This window comes from Schistocerca serialis, chromosome 4, assembly GCF_023864345.2.
Source record: "Schistocerca serialis cubense isolate TAMUIC-IGC-003099 chromosome 4, iqSchSeri2.2, whole genome shotgun sequence".
Taxonomy (NCBI): domain Eukaryota; kingdom Metazoa; phylum Arthropoda; class Insecta; order Orthoptera; family Acrididae; genus Schistocerca; species Schistocerca serialis.
In genome coordinates, this window is record NC_064641.1 from 442,125,316 (window position 1) to 442,150,542 (window position 25,227).

Genomic DNA, 25,227 nt, shown 5'->3' on the forward strand with positions numbered 1-25,227 from the left:
GAGTCTGGTTCCCAATATTTATCAGGTCACTGAGCAACTGTTTATTTTGTGTTAGTGCTTTTTGTATGAGGAAATTTTATTGGAAAGGGAGGAAGTGTCTGTCTTTACTGATTTTTATGATATTTATATCTGTTTCAATACTGCTTGGTGTTGTTTCAGATCATCTGCATGGTAGATGAACCTAAAAACAGAATACAGCAACTACACAAAATATAAATACTGTACACAAAAACATAAATTTCACAATACAAAAATAAAAACAAAACTCACTCAACCTTCTGGACCTGACGATAAGGAAGGACAATAATAAACACACGTTAGACATATACAAGAAACCGACAACAAGTGACATTTTTTTAAATGCAACATGAAACCATCTGCAGAGATGCAAATAAGCAGCAGTCAGGTACATGTTAAACAGGCTGAACAGCATCCCCCTAAACACTTTTGATTACCAGAAAGAGGTAGCCATTGTAAAACAAATTGCATTAAAAATGGACACAAAGAAACAATGGTAGACAAGTAACATATTCAAAAAGCAAGGCATAAACATTGTTTACAAAACAAAGAACTCAATACAGAAGCACATCAAAAAACTGAAATCAAAACCAGACAGATATCAACAATCTGGTATCTATCAGCTCGGTTGGAGAGATTGGAATGACTAGCAGAACATTCGACACAAGATATAAAGAACACATCAGAGCATTTAAATATGGTACAGACCATTCAACATTTGCAGATCATCTAAAACAAGAACACCACAGACAAAGCAATATTGAAACAGATACGAATATCAGAAAAATCGCTAAAGACGGACACCTTCTCCATTTCCAAGAAAATTTACACATACGAAAAGCATTAAGAGAAAGTGAACAGTTGCTCAGTGACCAAATAAATTTTGGAAACCAGACACTACACAAAATGATTGTTGAAACTACATGAAAAAGAGCTTTTCAATCCTCCCCCCCCCCCCCCCCCGGCACTCACAGTTTCATTTACCTTCTTGCCCCCCGCCCCCACACGTTCTCCTGTAACTCACACTCGATCACAACGCTGTACACTTATGTCCATTCATCATGGTTTCTTCCTGCCCTATACTGAAAAAAAGAAAAAAGGTCTCCTCCATGACTACTTCTTCCCTACTCTTACACGGTATTTAAATACACAGAAACATAATGAAATAGAATTACACAATACAATAATAAATAAATAAAAAAAGGTTGTATGTCAAAGACAAAGTAGTGGAAGGGTTATGTTGGCAACACCACAAAACACAAACCACAACACATCCTTAGAAGTACGAAAACAAACAGAATACAGCGGTGTGCATGAAAGTGTGTTGTGAAAAACATAAGAAATGCATGGTGCTGCAGAAAAACTAAATATTAGATCAAAATTATCAGTGTCTAACGCAGGAAAGCAACGATGTGCTAGCAGACGTCATTTCCCGATGTAAGCGAGAAATCAATCAAAAATCGCCGTAAGTACAGATCAACAAATTCTTAACGAACTGTTTTTCGATCTAAAAGCAAATCAAAATCTAAATAACTTAATTACACACGACTGATAACACTTTACCTCAATGAAGCGAAACGCGTCTGGTGAGAAAAGCCATGCATTTGTGTAGTTGAAATGACAGAACAAAATACCCTCAAGAATCGTAAAGCAAATACGGACACTATGGCCACACAAGTGAAGAATTTAAAGTACCTGAGTTATTTACTGCAGTGCAGAACTACTTGTTTGCTACTCTGGAGTGCTTACACAGTAGTTGAGAGCCTTCGGCGTGCACCCTCTGAGCACTCGTCTCTCGCGACTGCCGCGATGACAGCGCTAGCGGCAGTCAGTGGCAGGCTGTGCCGGCACTCGCACGGCGTGCGCCAGCGGGCAGCTCAGCTGAGTGACTGCGTAGTGCTTGACGTTGCAGCCCTCACCAGCAGAGGTGTTGGCTCCGCGCGTTTGCTCTGGAAGCGGCCGAAGGATAGTTCTAATACTGCATGCACTACAGTCTGAACAGCATTTCGTCACGAAGGAAGGTCGGCAGTGCGTACGTGTGTAACGTGGAAGAGGTATTTGTTTGCTTAAAAGCTCGTTACGAAAAGTAGACAATAACGGGACCAAGTTAACGTAAATAGCGCAACATTATGGCAAGTGAGCGAACAGTGATTGGTGGCTCCAGGCAAACAGCACTCAGTCAGCGTTTGACGGAGGTGAGTGAGCCCGATATACTTCATTAAATCCACCTCAGCTTCAGTGCAAAGCGGGGAACTACAAAGAACACTATTTGACTTAGGTTCATTGTAGTATGTTTCTGATCTCTCATATATTCTGATACGGTGGAACTATGTAACGTACCTTTCCTTTCTGGCAGATAAAAGTGAGACAAATATTTAAATTTTCATAAAAATAAGCAGCAAATGAATAAAGGTTAACCTCGGGAAAGTGCGATGGCACAATATGGTTAGTAACATTACAAGTATCGAGATATAATCAAACTTTATACCTTACTGAATCGCCATCATCTGATCCTTAAGCCTTCGTACATGAACAGTTTGATTTATCAAGCCGTTGTGGCTATTGAGCATAATCATTGGAGGCTCGTTGACGTGAGTATACTCTATAGTGACTACCGCGTAAAAAGCGGCAATGAATATTAATTCACACCTCGTAAGAAATAGATCTGCGGCTTCGGCGTTTGAAGAGTAAAATACTTAAGCACACGACGCGATAAGCAATCGGTCGTATGGCCTTCAATGTGCGCACAGTTTCCTGAAACGTCTACCTGTAAAGTACAAAATCACCAAATAAAATCAAATTGGTAGTAGCAAAAGCTTTCTACAATAATTGCAGACACCATTATACATTAATTAAATTTTTATTTTTTCGATCAAATAGGTATCACTCGAGAGGCTACTAACCACCCCTAATGCATACTATCTGTGAGTTACAACTAACATCTGTTCCTCAGTCACGGCTATTAGATTTTATGGCATAAGAGTTTCTTGCAGGATAATGATTTCTTCGTAACAGGAATTTGAAAGTTCCCTTTTATTCGATACGCTTCAACTATTATGAGTGAGAATGAAAAAATTGAGTGCGACCCGAAGTACTGCAAATGCACGAAAATTAAAAAGAGAAATGCTTAACTGGAATAAAAACGAAGGGAACAGAGGCAGAAGTCAAATAGCGTAGAACATTTCTGTGGTGATTATGACAGGAGAGAGAAGAATTTCAGCTTTATTGCCATATTGTACAAAATTAGATTCATCAGGCTATGTTTTGCACAGCATGTAGCCCGGATTCTGGATGCAACTGTTTCTAGGTAATAAGTCAGCCAATAGTTCGTACTTGTTGGTAGTTGACTATATTCAGGGCGAAACATAGAATCGATGATTCTAGACGGATCTTTTGAAAAAAGGAAATCAAACTTAAGTGAACTGTAAGTATTCCAAAACGAAACAATTGTCTCATTTCTCCAAAGTTTTCGTTACCGTTAAATAAATTTCCGTTCCTTCCGCCAGCACCATGATCAAGGCTTCCAGCTACATTTGGTCCAGATAACGTTGCTGTAACACCTCCATCTGACTGTAAGCCTACAGTGGCCTGAAAACCAATTAATGGCAGAGGCAATGAACCTTGTCAAGCTTTTTTTTTATAAAAAAAGGGAATAGTTCTGTATTATACTGACATAAATTGCCAGACTTATGACACTGTAGACACACAAGTTGTGAGTAATCGTGTAGATGAAATCAGATCTGTAACTTTTTCAGGTGATGCACGGAAGTGTTACACGCTCTGAAACAGGAAAGCCAGAACACATATTACATTTCATCATTAACTGAAAATAGCTGAACGAACATTTGCAGTAACGATGGTATTCAAAGAGGCGAGTATTTTGAGGTACGTTTAAAATTACCGGTCCCAACGTATTTAACTTTCGTAGTAGGGAGGCAACCATGTTTTTGTAAACCTAACTAGGTACAAATTTCAGTGTCACTGGATAGCTACATAATCAATCGACGAGTTGATTGATACGCCACGTGTCATTGTTTATAGTGCAAGGTACAGTGAAAGAATGAAAGATGAGAAACGTATTAAATTTGAGGGCGAGGTCATAGAGCACAGAGCATTTATGTTCCGTTCAGGTTACGTTTACGAGGGAGCAATGTTGAAGCATCACTAAGCCAGGGAAACTCGCATTGATGTGTAACACTTTTATCTTTTTATTTGTTCGAAGAGTGTGGTGGTAAACATTAACACGTACTATACATCGTTGTTACTCTGTTTTAATTAGGTAATAAATACTATTAAAAAAGTGAGCCGTTCGGTAAAAATGTGTAGTTATTTTAGTTAGATAAAGTTTATTTAATATTAGAGTATTAACCACATAGTAAAATATACTCACATATGCGTAGTGTGACTCACCATAAGCCTCAGTATTACACCTCCAACAGATTTTGAAGTATTAGGAATGTTACGGTTTTGTTCAATCCAGCTATACATACAGCTTATTTGTGAACTATATGTAGAAACGCTATGCGGTGATTCAACGTGCGAAATGTGATAGAGAATATGTACAATCTGTACTTCGCAGTAATTCGTAATTGCTGTATCCATACTACACGATCGTCATCTCCAGTCATTTTCACTGACAGTCTGCATGAAATGAATGAAGTTGCTAGATAATTTTCTCCACATTAAAATATACTTGAAAATCTAAATAGCGGTTGCTGAAAATCCTTTATCAACCCTGCGAGTAATGTTGTTAGGGTGTTTTATTGGCTTTAAAGATTTCATACATCTGATGTACACAAACGAAACCGTAACGTTACATATGAGCGAGTGCACTACGGTGTAGCTACATCGGTCGCTTAGTTCAAGCTACTTTTCTCCACCTAGGAGGTCAATTGTGGAGATAATTTTGCACAAACATTATTTATCGAATTGCTCTTTCAATTATGGCAGGCACGCGGTTGAAATCGTAGAGGTGTCGGTTATCAAGGGTTGGTACCACGAGTTACTGAACAATGTGTGTTTCTTATAAAGTTGTCTATTCCATATTGCGCAGGGAATCACTTCACTGTGTCTGCCGTTGTAGGTTGGGGATGGTTCACTGTATATGATTCTCAAAAAATCTCATATACGGTTCAAGGGATTGAAACAAGCTTCATTCTGAAGATTTTCAAGGTTTCCTACAGGTAATAATCAGGATATCTAAAAATGAACCACCTTAAAGCGTTTGCTCCTGCGATATACGTCTGGCTCACTGTGTACAAGTACTACACTGAAAGTACCTTCCATCATGTTATAAACAAAATAGTTTAATATTTAAAACAAGTTTGTTGGAAGAATATTAAAACTACCCCTTACGTTAGTCCTCTACATAACAAACATACAGATTTAAGCACGTAGCATGTCTGTTAACGTAGTGTAAAATGCCCAGGGCCCAAAAGTTTTGTCGCCTGAGATTTTAGGGACCCAACGGGTATAGAACTTGTGGTATCCTATTTAATTAAGGTCTCTAACACAAAATATCCGGAGAAATCTAAAAGTTCTGATTTCACGAATATTTCCGTCGATTTTCTGTGCTGGTTAGTTGCTGACTACAACAGACTTCCTCATCCGTCGTCATTATGAAATTCGTCCTTCCACTCTTAAATGACATTACTGATGCACAATGCATTCACTCCTTGCATTCGATCCGTACACAAATTTTGTAATAAATGTCTATATCTGTAATTAAATGACTACCGTGCAATTCACACTTAAGTGCCTGCTGGCAGAAAGTTCGCCGAACGACCTTCTAACTGTCTCTACCTTTACACTCTTTTAACAGCGCGTGGGAAATATGAACACTTAAATCTCCTGTAAAAGCCCTGATTTCTGTTGCGTTATATAACTGTCATCTATACCTGTGCAGAATGGCATCAATAAAATATTTCTGCCTTCAAAAGAGAAAGTTGGTGACCGAAATCTCTTGAAAATATCTCGCGGCAACGAAAATTGACTTTGTTTCAAAGATTGTCGTCCCAACTCATTTGTCACACGCGTGAAATTTCTTCTGTATTTCACGGTAACAAAAAAACGAGTTGCCCTTCTTTGGACTTTTCCGATATCTTCCGTCAATGCTATGTGGTAAGGATCCCATACCGCACAGCGGTACTCTAGCAGATGCGTACGTTCGGCAGCCCCTTTAGCAGACCTGTTGCATTTTCCAAGTGTTCTGCCAATTGCAGCATTCGCTACAATATTATCTATGTGATCGTTCCAGTGTAAGCTGTTGGTAACTGTAATTCCTTGGTTTTTTAGTTGAATTTACAGTCTCTAGATTTGTGTGCTTTATCGTGTAACCGAAATTTAACGGATACATCTTAATACTCAAAAGCTTCCTGGTTTATTCACAAAAAAAAAAAAAACATCGCGTTGCAGCAACGATTTCACATTTGGCGAGATTTTCAATTGGAAAGCTAACCTTGAGCGGCTTCGCTATGTGAGCGAACTTTGTGATGTAGCGGGTAGAACACTGACTCTCCAGTCCTGAAGGTCTCTGCTTCAATCCCGGATAGAGGCCGGGAATTCTAATTGATCCAGTTGCTTCACGACGGCGCCAAGTCTACTCAGCTTGCTATCAAATGATTACCGGGGATACTTTCCGAGGGTAAAACGTGGCCACAGTCTCCGTCCTAATGCAACGGCGCAGAAAGGTTGCAGTCTTACACGAGATGTATTCACATTTGTGCATTTGGATTAATGACTGAAGAGAATGAAAATTTGCAGCGGACTGGGACTCGAACCCGGATTTCCCGCTTATCGCGAGCGGCCGCCTTACTATTAGGCTATCTGAGCGCGACTCACTGCCAGACCCGAACTTTCATATGTCGTCAGCCATGTGTCTACAACCTCCACTCGTAGATTCATCATGTTTATTCCCGTACAGCGAAGACATGCTTTACCGGTATCCGGGGATAAATGTGATGCATGCTTGTACAGGAATGTACATAGTAAATGTACACGTTGGGTTACAGACACTTAGTTCACCTCGTGATCGGATAGCCTAACGGCAAGGCCTCAGATCGCTATTAGCGGGAAATCCATATTCGAGTCTCGTTCAGGTGCAGATTTTCATTGTCTTCATACCGTTAAACAGCAGATGGTGTCCGTATTCCCAAATGCGAATACCTTTCATGTGTTTCATAACAGCTGCAATTGCCGCAGTGCATGTTGCTTCTTCACGCATGCATGTTTTGCATTGAACTTCTGAACGACACGGGCACTGCAATATCGTAGGTTGCAGCCAGGCCAATAGCCCGGCGACGGGCCTGCACCAGAGAGTTTCGCTATTTCTGCTCAAGGTGAACCAGATGCAAGCACATTAACCTACTACGTGACGCCGTGCAGCGACCATTGCGTTAGAAAATTGACTCGATGCTATGTTACCGTAGGGGTCTGTAGAGTATTTCCGCAGAATGCGCGAATACAAGTCATATAAACTGTTCTTGACATTTATTTCTCTTTCCCAGACTTAGCCTATTCCTCTAGTGTTGCTAATTTTGACTGCAACGCCGGCTCAGTTTTTTGGTATGACATGTGAATTCCCATTCCTTCGGAACGCTGTTCATATGTGTAATTCATCTGAGAAGCTCTCCTTATCTGTCAGCATTCTGTGAATCAGACTCTTTAGTGCTGAATTTTTTGTACTGGATGAGAATGACTCGGGGCTTGTAGGTGGAGGTCAGTGTATGTGGGTCTTCTATGTACGCTGTCAGCCAGGGATCTCTCCGCTAATCTCTTAACTCACAATTCAATTGGTATCCTTTTCTAGTCCCTCCGTAAGTTTTGTGCTAGGATGGACCGACTTTAAAGGTTCCAGGAGTTCTTCACGATTTTTTTTGGCTTCCGTACCTTAACTGGTAGAAACAAACCCTTATACGATTACTTTGTTGTCCGTCTTTCGGTCAGTCTGTCCAACTGTTAAGAACCCGTTTTCCCATGAATATGTAGACATATCATGTTGGACTTTATGTCACTTATTAAGTAAAAAATTAAAGCTTCTGAGTCAAAGCAATCAAATGATACTGCCGTTTATGTCACATATTATGATACTATCAAGCTCACTCATCAATTCCTGTTGACGTAGTATCATCAAATTTTGCTTCTAGCAAGGCTTCACAGTACAACCAAAGGAAAAAACTCGGAAAATTTTAAATTTCTAATTATATCCCTTGTCATTTGTTACCCGACTTCAAACGTGAAATTAAAACATTCCGGGAAGTTTCGGAATCACTGGGATCGGTATCTTGCCCGGGAAGGGTGAACTAACTATATACGTGAATAAGTTTGTACGCACACTCACAGCGCGATTCCTACTTGTACGTGGCTAATTTTTTCGTCCCATATCTCCCGTTTCGTTTGGGGACGGGTCGTGGGTCATACCCGGATAGCTCAGTCGGTAAGCGCAATGCCCTCGAAGGGCAAGGTTCCAAATTCGAGCACGGGCTCGGCACACAGTTTTAATTGCCAGGAGGTTTACAAACAGTGCAGAGTCCAGAACAGAGTGAAATATTCGTTCTGGAAACAGAATATAAACTGACATGAGAACGCTCCTGATGAGTTCATTTAAAAATTACAAGGTTCCTAACAAGTGAAAGGTGTATGAGAAAAGTAGTTAGACTGGCAATGCTGCGAGCGACCTGGCAACGCAGTGTTGTTCTACTTGTGTAGACCGTTATGTTCATCCCTTCCAGATGCTCAGTCCTAGTTTTAGCTCCGTACATCCGTCACGTGATCAGTGAAGTTGTGCTACTGTTGTGTGTTACGAAAATGTAACAGCGGAATTAAGAGCAAAGTTATGCCATCAAGTTCTGTGTTAAACTTGTGGTATCCACAAGTGTGACCTGTGAAAAGCTGAAACAGCCCTATGGGGCACATTCCGTATCACGAGCACAAGGTTTTTGCTGGCACAAATAAGTTTGGAAGGCCGAAAACACGGTGAAGCTCGAATAAGCAAATCAAAACAATGCTGATTTGCTTTTTTGACAATAGGGGTATCGTGCATACAGAATTTGTTCGTCCAAGACAAAGTGTCAATCACGTGTTTTTGTAGAGATGTCCTTGAAAGACACAGGAAAAGGGTATATAGAATAAGACCGGACATCGGAGTGGATTCTGCATCATGACAACACATCTTGTGACACTTGCAACACAGAGTTTTTGAGCTCAAAAGATATGAGTGTTGTTCCACAGACACCCCTTATCAACTGATCTCAGTCCTTGTGACTTTTCTTTTCCCAGAATTGAAAAATGTCTTAAATGGACATCATTTTGGAACTTTGGAGAACATTCAGCAGAATGTGACGGACATGTTAAACACTGTACCAGCTCAAATCTTTCAGCGTTGCTACCGGGACTGGGAACAACGACTCCGCCGGTGTATAGCTGCCGAAGAGAACTACTCTGAAGAGGAGAGTATTGCTGTCGGAAAAAAATAAAAACTTTGGTAGATAAGAATCAGTCTAATTACTTTTCTCACACGGCTCGTGTCTTGGCGAACAAAGCCGTTTGTTCCTAGACAGTGTTACCATTTTAGTCGTACCGTTGGCCGTTGGGTGTTTTTACGGCGGCGCCGCATCTCGTGGTGCAGCGGCGGCCCTTACGTAAGCGCAGCGTCCAGCGAGCTGGCTGCAGACCACGGCGCCCCCCTCCCTGTCTGGCGAACCTTCCGCGGGCCGGCCGCCACCCCGGCTGTTCCGCCGGTGCGGCTGTTGCTGCCGTCGCTGGTGCTGCTGCTGGCGGCGGCGCGGCCTCGGATGGCATAGTCCGCTACGGGAGAGCGGCAGAGCTGCACACCATGGACACGCCCTGGGGAGACGTCGCCACCGCCAGCGGCAGCTCGCAAAAGGTACGGTGGGCCACTGAACCTAGCCGGGGAAGGCTTCTGCTCGTCTCTTCACTGCTCGGTGACGTACGTCATAACAGTACGCAGTGTAGGAGTATGACGTGATGACAGTGCGAGATCTGGGTTACGAAGTGTCACAATAAATAGCTGAGCAACAATGGAACCTTAACTTGTCGCTTCGTGTAGTGACGTAGCTGCTGCAACTATTTTCCAGAAAGATAAAGTGACGCAACTGTTCCGTCGCCATTACCTGCTTTTTACCGCGTGTACTGTGCTTAGACTTCATCTCATTACTATCATTTCTATATATAGTTATCGTCGGGCGTCACTAATTAGACACAGAGATATTGTCTCTGTCATACGAACCTATGATTTCTAATATTAATGACAGTTTTCTCTTTTACATGATGAAAATTTAACACTGCCTGCTGCATCTTGCAGTGCACTTCGGTGTAAACGTTTCGGCAACATCTTACCGTCATCAGTTTTGTAACCTTCGTCAGGCATTTTCATTCAATTACGCCAAATATTTCGCGCTGACTGTTGCAATATTTTCACTATCTCGAGACGTATCCTAACTTTAAAAGCAAAGATTACATACATGCTCTTATGCTGCCGGGAAAGAACGTGAAGCACTTTGTGAGGGTCGTTTGATACAGAAAAGCCTGACACTGATTTCATTTGAAAAATGTAGGGATATAAGTGGGGCGCAACTAAAAGATATATCTGCATAGCACCTTCACATAAATGAAATAACGAAAAAATGTGACAAGTATGACGCCAGAATTTACTTTTGGTTTTATTACTTCTTTCTATTTTTGCGTTTACCTAGTTTTTATGTTTTATTTACTTTCAAGCGTTATCGATTGACTATACCCTGCTGTATGTAATGCTTCGTGAGGGAAAGACAAAATGTAAGCTGTGCGTAGTGCAAAGTCGATTTTGTGTTACGTACTGTAATTCACATGAAACATTTGGATTGCTTCTACACTGATAGAATGTTGGAAATCATGTATAGTAAATTTTATTTGTCCGTCTATTTTTGTGGCGTATATTAGCACAGAAATAATACCTCACGAAACATGTTGACAAGAAATACAATAACGTCAGCCGTCCACTTCAACATACTGCTTTAGAATTCTATTGCACTACATAAACATTTCTCAATGTTACTGTGAGTAATATTCAGCAAAGGAAAGTTCAAAAAACGGCTCTGAGCACTATGGGACTTAACATCTGTGGTCATCAGTCCCCTAGAACGTAGAACTACTTAAACCTAACTAACCTAAGGACATCACACACATCCATGCCCGAGGCAGAATTCGAACCTGCGACCGTAGCAGTCGCGCAAGGAAAGTTCCATCGACAAGGAGTTCATTAGAAACGTGGTATTACTCCGAATTTCGAAATATTGGTGAAGGATGTTCCCAGAGGAGCAATTCCAGTGTTGTCTGCTTCACAACTCCTGTTTTCTTATATCCGTAATGTGATTAGGATTACTGATGGAATTAAAACATTTTTGTTTGTGCAGAACATTGTCTGGAAACTTTCAAAACGAACTTAGTAACTTAGTGCTCACTGTTGTATAAGTCAAAATTGTTCGAAATTAATAAATTCGATGTTTACATCGAATCCAGTATAGTGGCGCCATTCCGTAACAGCCAATCATGTAGCTCTCACAGTCCACTGAGTAGTGGGACGTGTTGATATCACGTGACCGACGTTAGCAAATAGTGGGGCGCGGTGTTACAATGGTGGCAGCGAGTTGAGCCGAGAATTTGAGGCTCGAGAAAATCCTCTGTGCTTTGGAGTCGCCATGTCGAACCTTGAGATCTGTGCACTCAGTATTATCACGTTCAGTCCACTGAACAGTCCGCAAACGACGCAACCACTTGCAATACGGCACCTTTCGAAATAGGAAACGTGTTGTTCTGGTCTTCAGTCCTGAGACTAGTTTGATGCAGCTCTCCATGCTACTCCATCCTGTGCAAGCTTCTTCATCTCCCAGTACCTACTGCAACCTACATACTTCTGAATCTGCTTAGTGTATTCATCTCTTGGTCTCCCTCTACGATTTTTACCCTCCACGCTGCCCTCCAGTACTAAATTGGTGATCCCTTGATGACTCAGAACATGTCCTACCAACCGATCCCTTCTTCTATTCAAGTTGTGCCACAAACTTCTCTTCTCCCCAATCCTATTCAACACCTCCTCATTAGTTACGTGATCTACCCATCTAATCTTCAGCATTCTTCTGTAGCAGCACATTTCGAAAGCTTCTATTCTCTTCTTGTCCAAACTATTTATCGTCCATGTTTCACTTCCATACATGGCTACACTCCGTACAAATACTTTCAGAAATGACTTCCTGACACTTAAATCTATGCTAGAAGTTAACAAATTTCTCTTCTTCAGAAACACTTTCCTTGCTATTGCCAGTCTACATTTTATATCCTCTCTACTTCGACCATCATCAGTTATTTTGCTTCCCAAATAGCAAAACTCCTTTACTACCTTAAGTGTCCCATTTCCTAATCTAATTCCCTCAGCATCACCCGACTTAATTCGATTACATTCCATTATCCTCGTTTTGCTTTTGTTGATGTTCATCTTATATCCTCCTTTCAAGACGCTATCCATTCCATTCAACTGCTCTTCCAAGTCCTTTGCTGTCTCTGACAGAATTACAATGTCATCGGCGAACCTCAAAGTTTTTAATTCTTCTCCATGGATTTTAATACCTACTCCGAATTTTTCTTTTATTTCCTTTACTGCTAGCTCAATATATACAGATTGAATAACACCGGGGAGAGGCTACAACCCCGTCTTACTCCCTTCCCAACAACTGCTTCCCTTTCATGTCCCTCGACCCTTATAACTGCCATCTGGATTCTGTACAAATGGTAAATAGCCCTTCGCTCCCTGTATTTTACCCCTGCCACCTTTAGAATTTGGAAGAGAGTATTCCAGTCAACATTGTCAAAAGCTTTCTCTAAGTCTGCAAATGCTAGAAACGTAGGTCAGTATTGCCTCACGTGTTACAGTATTTCTACGGAATCCAAACTGATCTTCCCCGAGGTCGGCTTCTACTGGTTTTTCCATTCGTCTGTAAAGAATTCGTGTTAGTATTTTGAAGCTGTGACTTATTAAACAGATTGTTCGGTAATTTTCACATCTGTCAACACCTGCTTTCTTTGGGATTGGAATTATTATATTCTTCTTGAAGTCTGAGGGGATTTCGCCTGTTTCATACATCTTGCTCACCAGATGGTAGAGTTTTGTCAGGACTGGCTCTCTCAAGGCCGTCAGTAGTTCCAATGGAATGTTGTCTACTCCCGGGGCCTTGTTTCGACTTAGGTCTTTCACTGCTCCGTCAAACTCTTCACGCAGTATCATATCTCCCATTTCATCTTTATCTATGTCCTCTTCCATTTCCATAACATTGTCCTCAAGTACATCGCCCTTGTATAGACCCTCTATATACTCCTTCCACCTTTCTGCTTTCCCTTCTTTGCTTAGAACTGGGTTTCCATCTGAGCTCTTGATGTTCATACAAGTGGTTCTCTTATGTCCAAAGGTCTCTTCAATTTTCCTGTAGGCAGTATCTATCTTACCCCTAGTGAGATAAGCCTCTACATCCTTACATTTGTCCTCTAGCCATCCCTGCTTAGCCATTTTGCATTTCCTGTCGATCTCATTTTTGAGACGTTTGTATTCCTTTTTGCCTGCTTCATTTACTGCATATTTATATTTTCTCCTTTCATCAATTAAATTCAATATATCTTCTGTTACCCAAGGATTTCTACTAGCCCTCGTCTTTTTACCTACTAGGTCCTCTGCTGCCTTCACTATTTCATCCCTCAAAGCTACCCATTCTTCTTCTACTGTATTTCCTTCCCCCGTTCCTGTCAATTGTTCCCTTATGCTCTCCCTGAAGCTCTGTACAACCTCTGGTTCTTTCAGTTTATCCAGGTTCCATCTCCTTAAATTCCCACCTTTTTGCAGTTTCTTCAGTTTTAATCTACAGGTCATAACAAATAGATTGTGCTCAGAGTCCACATCTGCCCCTGGAAATGTCTTACAGTTTAAAACCTGGTCCCTAAATCTCTGTCTTACCATTATGTAATCTATCTGATACCTTTGAGTATCTCCAGGGTTCTTCCATGTATACAACCTTCTTTCATGATTCTTAAACCAAGTGTTAGTTATGATTATGTTGTGCTCTGTGCAAAATTCTACCAGGCGGCTTCCTCTTTCATTTCTGTCCCCCAATCCATATTCACCTACTATGTTTCCTTCTCTCCCTTTTCCTACACTCGAATTCCAGTCACCCATGACTATTAAATTTTCGTCTCCCTTCACAATCTGAATAATTTCTTTTATTTCATCATACATTTCTTCAATTTCTTCGTTATCTGCAGAGCTAGTTGGCATATAAACTTGTACTACTGTAGTAGGTGTGGGCTTCGTATCTATCTTGGCCACAATAATGCGTTCACTATGCTGTTTGTAGTAGCTTACCCGCATTCCTATTTTCCTATTCATTATTAAACCTACTCCTGCATTACCCCTATTTGATTTTGTGTTTATAACCCTGTAGTCACCTGACCAGAAGTCTTATTCCTCCTGCCACCGAGCTTCACTAATTGCCACTATATCTAACTTTAACCTATCTATTTCCCTTTTTAAATTTTCTAACCTACTTGCCCGATTAAGGGATCTGACATTCGACGTTCCGATCCGTAGAACGCCAGTTTTATTTCTCCTGATAACGACATCCTCGTGAGTAGTCCCCGCCCGGAGATCCGAATGGGGGACTACTTTACCTCCGGAATATTTTACCCAAGAGGACGCCTTCATCATTTAATCATACAGTAAAGCTGCATGCCCTCGGGAAAAAATTACTGCCGTAGTTTCCCCCTGCTTTCAGCCGTTCGCTGTACCAGCACAGCAAGGCCGTTTTGGTTATTGTTACAAGGCCAGACCAGTCAACATACATTTAATAATTAAACATTAAAATTTTGCCACTCATCTCAGCATTCATGTATGACTGAATTTGTAAATACGTGGTACTAACATTTACTGCGGTTTGGGTGATGTAACAGTTCAGCCACCTTACACAACAAGCAGCACGCCTTCATTCTCTGCTGCGCAACACAGGAGAGTTGCGAACGGAGCAGAATTCGTTATGTGATTCTTACACACAACCAAATTATCATCTAGTAATCCACTTTAGCGGCATTTCAGCTGACATTCATGATGTTTATGAAACTATGGAACTACTGAAGTAATATTTCTTGCATGGATTCATTACGACAGGTACTACAATTTATTTTATTATACAAGAGAAAGTTATTGCAAATCTTGAAAACTTTTTTACACGACCAAGGTTTTCCGAATTTTGTATAAAAGATATCATTTCGTGCACTGGTATTCTATGCAATAACGATCTACACCCATCAACGAAATTAAGTGGTAACTCGAAATGTTGCAATATACAACAAAGAAATTAATATATGACATGAGACATTGTTAAACATCGAATGGATGATAGGTTAATTATAGCTTCTCAGTACACAATTTTGATATTGGTTCAAATGGCTCTGAGCACTATGGGACTCAACTGGTGAGGTCATTAGTCGCCTAGAACTTAGAACTAGTTAAACCTAACTAACCTAAGGACATCACAAACATCCATGCCCGAGGCAGGATTCGAATCTGCGACCGTAGCGGTCTTGCGATTCCAGACTGCAGCGCCTTTAACCGCACGGCCACTTCGGCCGACTTTTGATATTGGATCAACCCCTCCGACTATCAGTGGTTTCTGCGTGGAAAAAATATTTTATTAATTTTGTTTGAAGCTCCAGTGCCATTAGTATGAAGTCGCCGAAGCTCTTGCAAGTCAGAGGCATCTACTGGTACTCTGAGATACTTCTACAAATGTAGTGTACTGTAGCAGTCACTTATAGCGTTCAAAGCAACAGTTAGTGCGGAGATTGCACTACTTGATTGCTGGAAATTATGGCATTGTGTTTTTTTTTTATAATGGCGGTATTGAAAAGATGATTGGCAATGAAAGTAAGTATATCTAAAGACATTGTAACGTCAATCTGAGTTTGTAATGCTGCTTTTATGAGTGGTTTCAGATGAAAGCAATGGAGCACTATGTAATTTTTTTCTTTCAAAATTTATTAAATTTTAGGCCCATTTTTGCTTGTTCAGGCCTTGGTGGTTCCAAAGTAAAACTACTTAATGAATGGTTTAATTTTTGTCAGTTTCTTTTTGTACTCATTGCTTACTATGTTAATAAAGGTTAATATTGTGAAAATTTTAAAATTATATTCCAACCACATACTTAAAATAAATGAATTGACTTTTTTTCTAGTTTCTTCTTGTATTCGTTACTCATTGTGACAATAAAGGTAAATTTTGTGAAAAATTTTAAAATTATTCTGCACAATACTGACAATGAGATATGTTAATGCATATAGATGCCATTACCTGACGACAATGACAATGTTCGAGCTTTTATTTTATATTATCTAACTGAGCAACACAGGTTAAGCGGAGGAAGAGGAGAACCAATCAGGTTTTCCTTTAGATATTCTAGCAGTATCCATAAATAGCGAGAAAACCAAATCCGTTTGGTCGTTCATTCGGAGAGGTGGCCGTCTGTTGCTATGTTATTAATTTATAAAATTTCAAACACAGAAAGAATTTGTTCTCTCCATCCTAACTACAGTATTTTGACATTTATTGAATGTCTGTGGTAGTTTTCTACGTAATACTGTGCAAATATGGAGTCTGTTTTCTGTGACTTCCAGCAATTGCGATGTTCCATTAAACTGGTGCATGTAACAGTGAAGCAGATTGTTTTATTTTTCCGCACTTTGAAAATATATGTTTAGTTACCATTCTGCCACACCGAAGTGCCACTGATTGTTCGCATGTTCACGAATTTATCTATACTTCATGAGTTTATCTATACTTCACTTTATTGGACGATACTTTCTCAGGTCATTATACAGAGAAGGAAACCGTGACGCAGTAAAACGAGTAGCAGCATGAACCAACCTATTGCAGACTTACACTGGCTAGAGAAGAATCTAGGCCACAACCAATAGACTAGACGGCAGTGGTGGGGGGGGGGGGAGGGGATACTAGATAGTGGGGGATACTAGATTATCCCATACGACTTTCACAGCATGTTAGTAGGTGCCGATGGCTGCGATCGAGAACATTCTGTGAGCTAGCAAGTTTTGTGTATGTTTCGTCAGTTGATTCTACGACTGGACCTGAAATCGAACTGAGCTTTGATGACACGTAGGAGCACGTCCTTCGGTGCTGCTTGAACTCTGTGTCACAGTTCATCAACGGTAGTGGATGCCAATGCCTCGGTAATCCATTGCCAGAGATTTTCTTTTGTAGTGGTTTGCCAATCTCTCGGTAACCCGTTACCAGAGATTTTCTTTGAGAGAGAGAGAGCTGGAATACGTGCTGGGCAGTGCAACAGGCGTACAGCAGAGGCCAAATGCTGTCTTGGTTATTTTGTTGAAAAATTTCACTAAGGCATCGAAGACACAGCACAATCACCGGATTTAACACATCAGAAGTGTACCGCCTGCTGACCTGATCACTGGATAAGTGATCCATACGCAACCGTTTTGTGTACCCAATAAGACCTCTTCCCATTACGCCAGGTGTTGGATCAGTGCGGCGATGACACGCAGATCCGTCCATAGTGATGCTATGCGAAGAACCAAGAATCGTCTGCGGTGTTTGTGTGGTCCCACTCCTGTCTCCAGTGTTGTCGTTGGGAGCAGCACTGTCGACGCACCTCTCTTTGCCGACACGTCAGAGCAAGCCGCTGTAATGTTTGCCATGCTGAGAGTCCCTTCTGCTCCAGGCGTCGTCCCACTGTCCGTTTGTGCAAATAAGGGCATTTCGTGGCTCAAGGTATGTGAAGTGGCTACACGATCCTGTACGTTCGAGCGAATAATTATCTCCTCATGTACTAGGCGCATGGGGCTGCTCAGATACTGCGTGATGTTGATTATATCCCTAGTGCACCCGTCGATGCCATATTCACGTGTATGTCATAAGATCACGACCAAGACGAGCAGGAGTACGGTGTAATTAAAAACAGCTGTCTAAACAGTCCATAATCCTTCCGTTGTCGAACTGCATAATTGCTAGTAGAATTTCTCTTTTTTATACGACGCTTAACACAATTTCCGCACAATCAACGGAAATTCAAATTCCATTTCAGAGCGAGTAACCCTCTACATTACCTTTCCTTACAGGACGATTCCGTTATGATGTTAGACACTTATGAGGATGATGGGCAAGGGTAAATGTATCAATTTGGGGTAAGAGACCCCGGTATGAAAACGACTGAGTCGAAAGCTATGAACGAAAATGTTCTGATACTTCTTCTATTGCAAGTTCATTGCTTTCCGTAGTCTGAGAGGAAGTAATATGCAATGAAACAAGAAAAAGTTGTCTGGTAAACATGTGCTCTAATATTAATGCCTTAAGAACTTTCACAGTTAATAAAATATTCCAGGCCATTATGCCGTAGTCGAATGGATTTCACATTTAAACCCAACGTTTCGGCTCAATCTGCAGAAGACATTCTGAATGTTTCTCCAGTCAGTTGATGGTTCCAGACACATCACTATTACAGTAGCCTACAGAAAGCAGTTCACAGATGTTGGCCACTGACGGGATCGTGTATACTATTGGAGTTCACCCCTTTAGCGTCAGTGAAGGCCAAAAGATGATGCACTGAGTCACCGAAATTGGTAACTATATAATAAAATCGAAGGGACGGCTGCATATCTACGATTTTATTACATAACTGAATGGTCGAAGTCCCTCACACCTTCAATCAGAGGGATGGATGTACAAAAATTTTCGAGGGAGGTCGTCGCTTCTTCGAATGTTCGATTCGCACCCTGGCTCGCTACTGACTGCTGCAAAATTCTGTTTTCTCGTGCTCCCGCACAGTGGTGTGACGTCATATGGTTTGAATACCCCGAACGCGACTGGCCGTTCTGGATTACCGACGTTCGCAGTGTACAAGACCGGTACACATCTTCTTCAGCACAGGGATCCAAATATCATTCAGGTTCATGTACTCTTCGTATTGAAATCCCTGGGATGTTTTACAATCTCTATGGCCTGTCTGTACAGCCTTTCTTAGTATCCACTTGTGGCTGCCAGTATTTGAGTACTATCAAAATGAATGTAATGGTCTTATGGTTGCAAAGCACGTTCCGCAACAGCTCTTCTAGTCGTATTTTGACTGTTCTTTTTATGGTATCCGTGTACACCTATCCGCAGCTATGCGGAATGCTATGAATTCCTGCACCGGCCGCGGTGGCCGTGCGGTTCTAGGCGCTTCAGTCCGGAACCACGTGACTGCTACGGTCGCGGGTTCGAATCCTGCCTCGGGCATGGATATGTGTAATGTGCTTACGTTAGTTAGGTTTAAGTAGTTCTAAGTTCTAGGGGACTGATGACCTGAGATGTTAAGTCCCATAATGCTCAGAGCCAATTGAACCATTTTTTTGAATTCCTGTTTTTTTCAGCGGTATGCGAGAATTCTTGGCCAATTTTAGGTGATCCTGTCTCTTCCTGGAGGGTCCACCAATTAACGCGATGTCCCTTTTTCTCAAGATTTTTTCTATGCGGCCAGTAACGTCCTCAATCCCGGTACTCTACAAACTGTAGGTTCACCTATTCTTGGCCAAGGACGCTCCCAAACCGATGGAAAAAGCAGACATTTATAGGATTCCGAGTAATTGTTGGGAGGTGTACGCGGGTAGCGCAAAACGAACGGTCAAAAAACGACTAGAAAATCACAATGGCAACTGTAAAAAGGGGAAGGGTGACAGATAAGCTGTTGCGGAACATGCTTTGCAGCCACGAGACCACGACATTCATGTTGGTAGAACTCAAGTACTCCAAGCCACAATCGAATATAATGAACGGCTATACAGAAACCATACAAATTGTAAAACATCCCAGGAATTTCAGTAGGAAGGAAGAGGGCGTGAAATCGAATGACATGAGGACCCCAGTGCTGAGGAAGATGTGTACCAGTCTTTCATCACATGGTGACAGCAACAGCTGATGTCGGCTATCGAACTCGACCAATTGCGCTTCGGGTATTCAAAGCATGTGACGTCACTTCACTGTGCGGGAGCACATGTAAACGGAATTTTGCTGCAGTACGTAGCGAGCCAGGATGTCAATCGAATGCTCCAAACAGCTACGACTTGAAAATGTCCTCTATTGATGGAGGCGAAACCTTTGGTTTAAATGGGAATCCATTGGCCCAAGGCATAATATCCGGGGGGAGGGGGGGGGGGGGGGTTTATTAACTGTGACATTTCCGGTCATGATACCTTACACTTTACTTAAGAATTTTGTTCGTTAGATGAGATGTGTTTCACAATAATAAAGATGAAGAATAGCTCATCCCAAAATAAGGAAGGCGAGGAGGATGCAGTAGGAGAAGTCCACTGTATCAGAATGATTTCCGCTTATAACTTTCGACTCAGTCGTTTCCTGCCTGCTTCGTGTGATTCTACTGAATTGCCAAAATTTATTTATCGAAGTATGTAACACACTTAGTGGAAATTTGACGTTTGTCGCTTTCCGCCTTAGGTGCTGCAATTTATTGGCCAGCAGTGCGAAATGAGATTTCAAGCTATTTCGCGTTATGCTGTTGGTGGTGCTTAGGTCGTTTCAAGCGAAAGTTGGGATGTTTCTTGGAACTGTTCACGCTTCTAATTTTCCACGTCGTCGTTCATGAGGCTCTGTGTACGATCATGCGCCAGTATAGCCACAGTCACTGATGGATCCATCTGCAATGGCGCTCGGATGTTTGACAGCTTGTTCAAATCATGAGGACGCATGAAATTTACACCGTCAATTTGTGACCAGGAAGAATAGTTGAGATAGTAGACTGAAGTCCTGATTAGATGGTACAGCCCGATGTCCTGTGCTTAAAATCAACGATGCCACAGAAGATCTAACATCCTTTTCAGGGGGCAAAAAACAGCAGAAATATATTTTGAGAAAGTCATAACACCGTGCTGTAATGTATTTGTTGTTTATTATAACCGGTTTAATGTGGCAAACAACGAAAAAATATATTTTGCGAAATTCATAAAACAGTGCTGTAATGTATTTGTTGTTTATCATAACCGATTTCGATCTTCGACCGTAATCCAGGTAATTACGTCAAAGTGTAGCAAAGAAAATACTATGTAGAAACAACGAACAGTAACACCACGTGAAACAATCTAATCATTTTCTGTTACTTGCGAAATATAACATAAAGACTTCACATGTCATACATAAGTCCACATAAGAGGAAGTTCTTAAATACAGTCCAACTTATATTGTACATCCAAAAGACTAAAATTTTCTAAAATAAAACAATGTGACTCACGCAGTGGATGAGGAATAACTGATTCTGAGATTACAGGCACGACCACAACAGGTGTGAGAGGTATATGACCAAAGAGATTATGACAGATACAAATATGCCAGTTAACACATCAAAATAAATGGTGCTATAAAATAAACCAGTTATGCCATAACACAACAGACATGAGGAAAATGTGAGAACAGTCACAAAAAAGTGGTAAATTAATATCAATGACAGAGTATATCTTGTTTTCTCAATAGCACTGATTGTAACCAGAAACATTGTCAATCCATGATGATGTCATGAAAATATGTGAAGTGCAATATACTATTTTGAGTCATAACATAATGTTAATATTCACAACATAAGCATGTCAAGTCTATGACAGAAACTGGTGTGATCACTAGAACCCAAAAAACATAATGAACTATACATAACATAATGATACAACACAAGATAAACATATATTACGATTCAGTTTACAAAAGGAAATACAGTATACATGTCCCTAATGCACAAAACTAATGTCCCAAGTTTAAATAGAAAATATAATCGATAGTCTATTAACATGTGAGTAATAAGGTAGAAAAGAAAATAATCAAAAGAACCTACAAATCATTTAGCAAATAGCATAGGGATCACTTGACCATTTTGCAAAAAAGGGGAAAGAATAAAATATGATAAAGTCAGTAGAAGAGTGGAGGTAGTTACTACAGTTTCTAAGTGAATAACGCATTAATAAGAGAAATTAACAATACAAAATTCTGAGTATGTTCCTAAATACAGTGATAAAGAGCTACTCATTGTTTTAACAGGATTATAAGCTTCAAGTTTAAAAGTCTACCTCTCCAATATGTGTTTGAATTGAACAGTACATAACATTAAAAATATTATCCAAAAACAAAGATGTATAGGTAAAAAGTTAAATGTGAATCCTAGTCTAGATCTCATAGCCCTTACTAGAGCATAAGAAAGTTATATTATATCAGAAGTTAACTGGTAAAAAACAAAGGTAGGAAAAATTAACCAGCATATATCTTTGTAAAATGTATATCTTCATATGGAATAAGTTCTTGGATTACAGTAACTGAATAAAAGTTTGCATCAAAAGATGCCAGACCTGTTAGTCATGTAACAAAAGATACATGTGGGGACTAAAACCAATGAAGACCAATAACATAAGAAACCTCTGACTGTTGTTCAAAATGTTCAAACGTGTGTGCATTCCTAAGGGACCAAACTCACACACACACACACACACACACACACACACACACACACACACACACACACACACACACACACTTGAGGGAGGTCTCGAACCTCCGGCAGGATGGCTGTGCAATCCATGACATGGTGCCTCAAACTGTGTGGTTACTCTGTGCAGCCCACTGACTGATGTAACAGACATCCATAAGATATAATATTGAGCAAAAGTCATGAACTTAAACAACATTACATTAACTTGAGAAGCTCAATGAATTTATTTAAATAAAATTGGCTCCTTAAGTCTGTCTGTTCATTTAAGATTACTTTTCAGACTGTGTATCAAATATTCAGGTCTAATTCATGTAACATATCCATATGATTAGTAATATGACTAAGGGGGTGCTTCTACATTATTCAGATGTTTTCCTAAGGATGATGCATAACTGGGGTAAGAGTGTTCTTTAAACCTTGTTCTTAGCTCACTCCCTGTGTGGTCTATATAGATTTTGTCACAGTTTATACCTGTTTGGTTGTATATGGAATCATTCTCTGTGTTGTGTTATAAAGTGATACCTACGTTGGTACCAGTCTGGAAGGAAACAATGATATTGTTACCCTTAGATAACTGCTTAATTTTATCTGAATCCTTTCCACAGTGAGGAAGGACGACAGATTTAGGATTCCTTCACCTTTCTTTCTTTTTTCCTGTTAAGTGATTTCCTGTCTCTCTGTCTTATGTTTAGCTTTTATTTTTGTATTGTCTGTTGACAACATGTGGCTAATACCAGCTTTTAATGCAATCATTATTAATATATTGAGTTCGGCTGTAACATTATTTTTTTAGAAAGTCAGTGTAATTATGCTACACTGAGAGGAGAAAAGGCAAGCTTCTAAGTAACACAATGGGAAGAGTCATTCTGTATCATCACATTAGTAGTTATAGATTTTCTGAAGATAAGACACCAGTTCAACATCTTCATAAAGCTAATAACTACAGATGTGATTATACATGATGATCTTTGCCATTGTGTTTTCTAGAAGAATGCCTGAAATCAGTACATTAAGATACATTACTGTAAAAACAGTTTGTGAGCCACAGGTAGTTGTTAGATCATACAGTAAAAGTAAAAGCCAAACACAAGATGGACAACAAATCAATTTACAAAAAATAAAAGACTAACAAAAATGTAAACATGCTGTCCTACCCTTCTGTGGAAAGTATTCAGATAGATTTAAGCATTTATTTAAGAAAAGAAGTATCATTTCCCCTTTCCGACTTGTAGCAACTTTTACATTACATTACACCATGACATAGAACATGACTCCATTTGTGACCAACTGGAAGAATACAAAATATATACATGTGACAAAATATACATAGGCCAGACAGGGATAAAGCTTAAACTAGGTTTAAAGAACACTCATACCACAAAAATGCATAATCCTTAGGTAGGCACTAATCTTAAAACTCACAAGCACTCCCTTTGTAATATTATTAATCAGATGGTTATGCTACACATATAGCACAAGAATATTTGATAACACAATTACGTACCCTGAACATGTTTAAATGAAAAGACTGACTTAAGGACCATAATTTATTTACGTAATTTCATTGAAGTTTTCAAATTAACATAGTGTTGCAGAACTATGGCCACTGCACAAACAAGTTTTACACCTTATCAGTCCTGATGGGTGTCTGTTACACCAGTCAGTGGTGTTATATTATTTATCTTAATTCATTTTAGTTCTTATACCTATTGTTATATGCCTCCAACAAGTCTGTCATCCTTTGCTGTACTCTTCCCTTCTAGCTACTTGTATGTCATTGTGTTTTAAGTTATTAGACCCACACACTATGTCACACACATTTTGCAGTGCTCTCATTTTTAATTTAACCAATCTTGGAAGTTTACATTGATTGTTAAACTTGACTGGTATTCAGTCACTGTAATTCAAAACCTTATTCCTTATGCAGATATGTACTTGTCATCCTTGCCTTTTTGCTGTTAACTTTTGTATGTGATGTACCTTTATTATGCTCTAGTGACGATTTTGTGGTCTAGAATTTGAATCATTACCCAGACTAGGATTCACCCCTAATTTTCTACCTGCAGATCTTTGTTTTTGATAATGGTTTTAATGTCACCTACTGTTCAATACTCCATGTCACAGACATAGTCTTTTCATTGCTTGAAGCTTAAAAATCTTTTAAAATGATGGGTAGCTTTATATCTATATTTAGGACTATACAAAGAATTTTGTATTATTCATTCCTCTTATTACTGCGCTGTTCACTTACAATCTGAAGTAATTCCTCGCACTCTTCCACTGAATTTAACATATTTTCTTCTTGTCCCTTTCTTGTAAATTGGGCAAGTGAACAATATGCTATTTACTAAATAGATTTGTAGGTTCTTTTGATTATTTACTTTCATACTTCCCTTCACCCACATACTTTAAGACTATCGATTAGATTTTATTTTTAAACTTGTGACATTAAATTTGTAGATAAGGGAAATTTGTACTATATTTCTTTTGTAAACTGAATTGTAATATATATTCACCTTGTTGCATTGTATCTTTAAGTTACAAATATCTTATGTTTATTGTATGCTTGTGATTGCAACAGCTCATATCATAGACTTGATATGGTTTTATTGTGAGTTTGACTTTG

The 25,227-nt window shown here is 40.0% G+C and overlaps 1 protein-coding gene across 1 annotated transcript in view; it reads left to right on the forward strand.

The window, feature by feature from the left end:
• The first annotated feature begins 1,827 nt into the window (after window positions 1-1,827).
• Window positions 1,828-25,227, forward strand: part of LOC126474527 (protein scarlet-like) — a 392,530-nt gene continuing 369,130 nt past the window's right edge. The window contains exons 1-2 of the mRNA XM_050101997.1: window positions 1,828-1,956; window positions 9,644-9,901. Of these exons, the coding sequence (XP_049957954.1) occupies window positions 1,828-1,956; window positions 9,644-9,901 (387 nt within the window). The remainder of the gene's footprint in view (window positions 1,957-9,643; window positions 9,902-25,227) is intronic.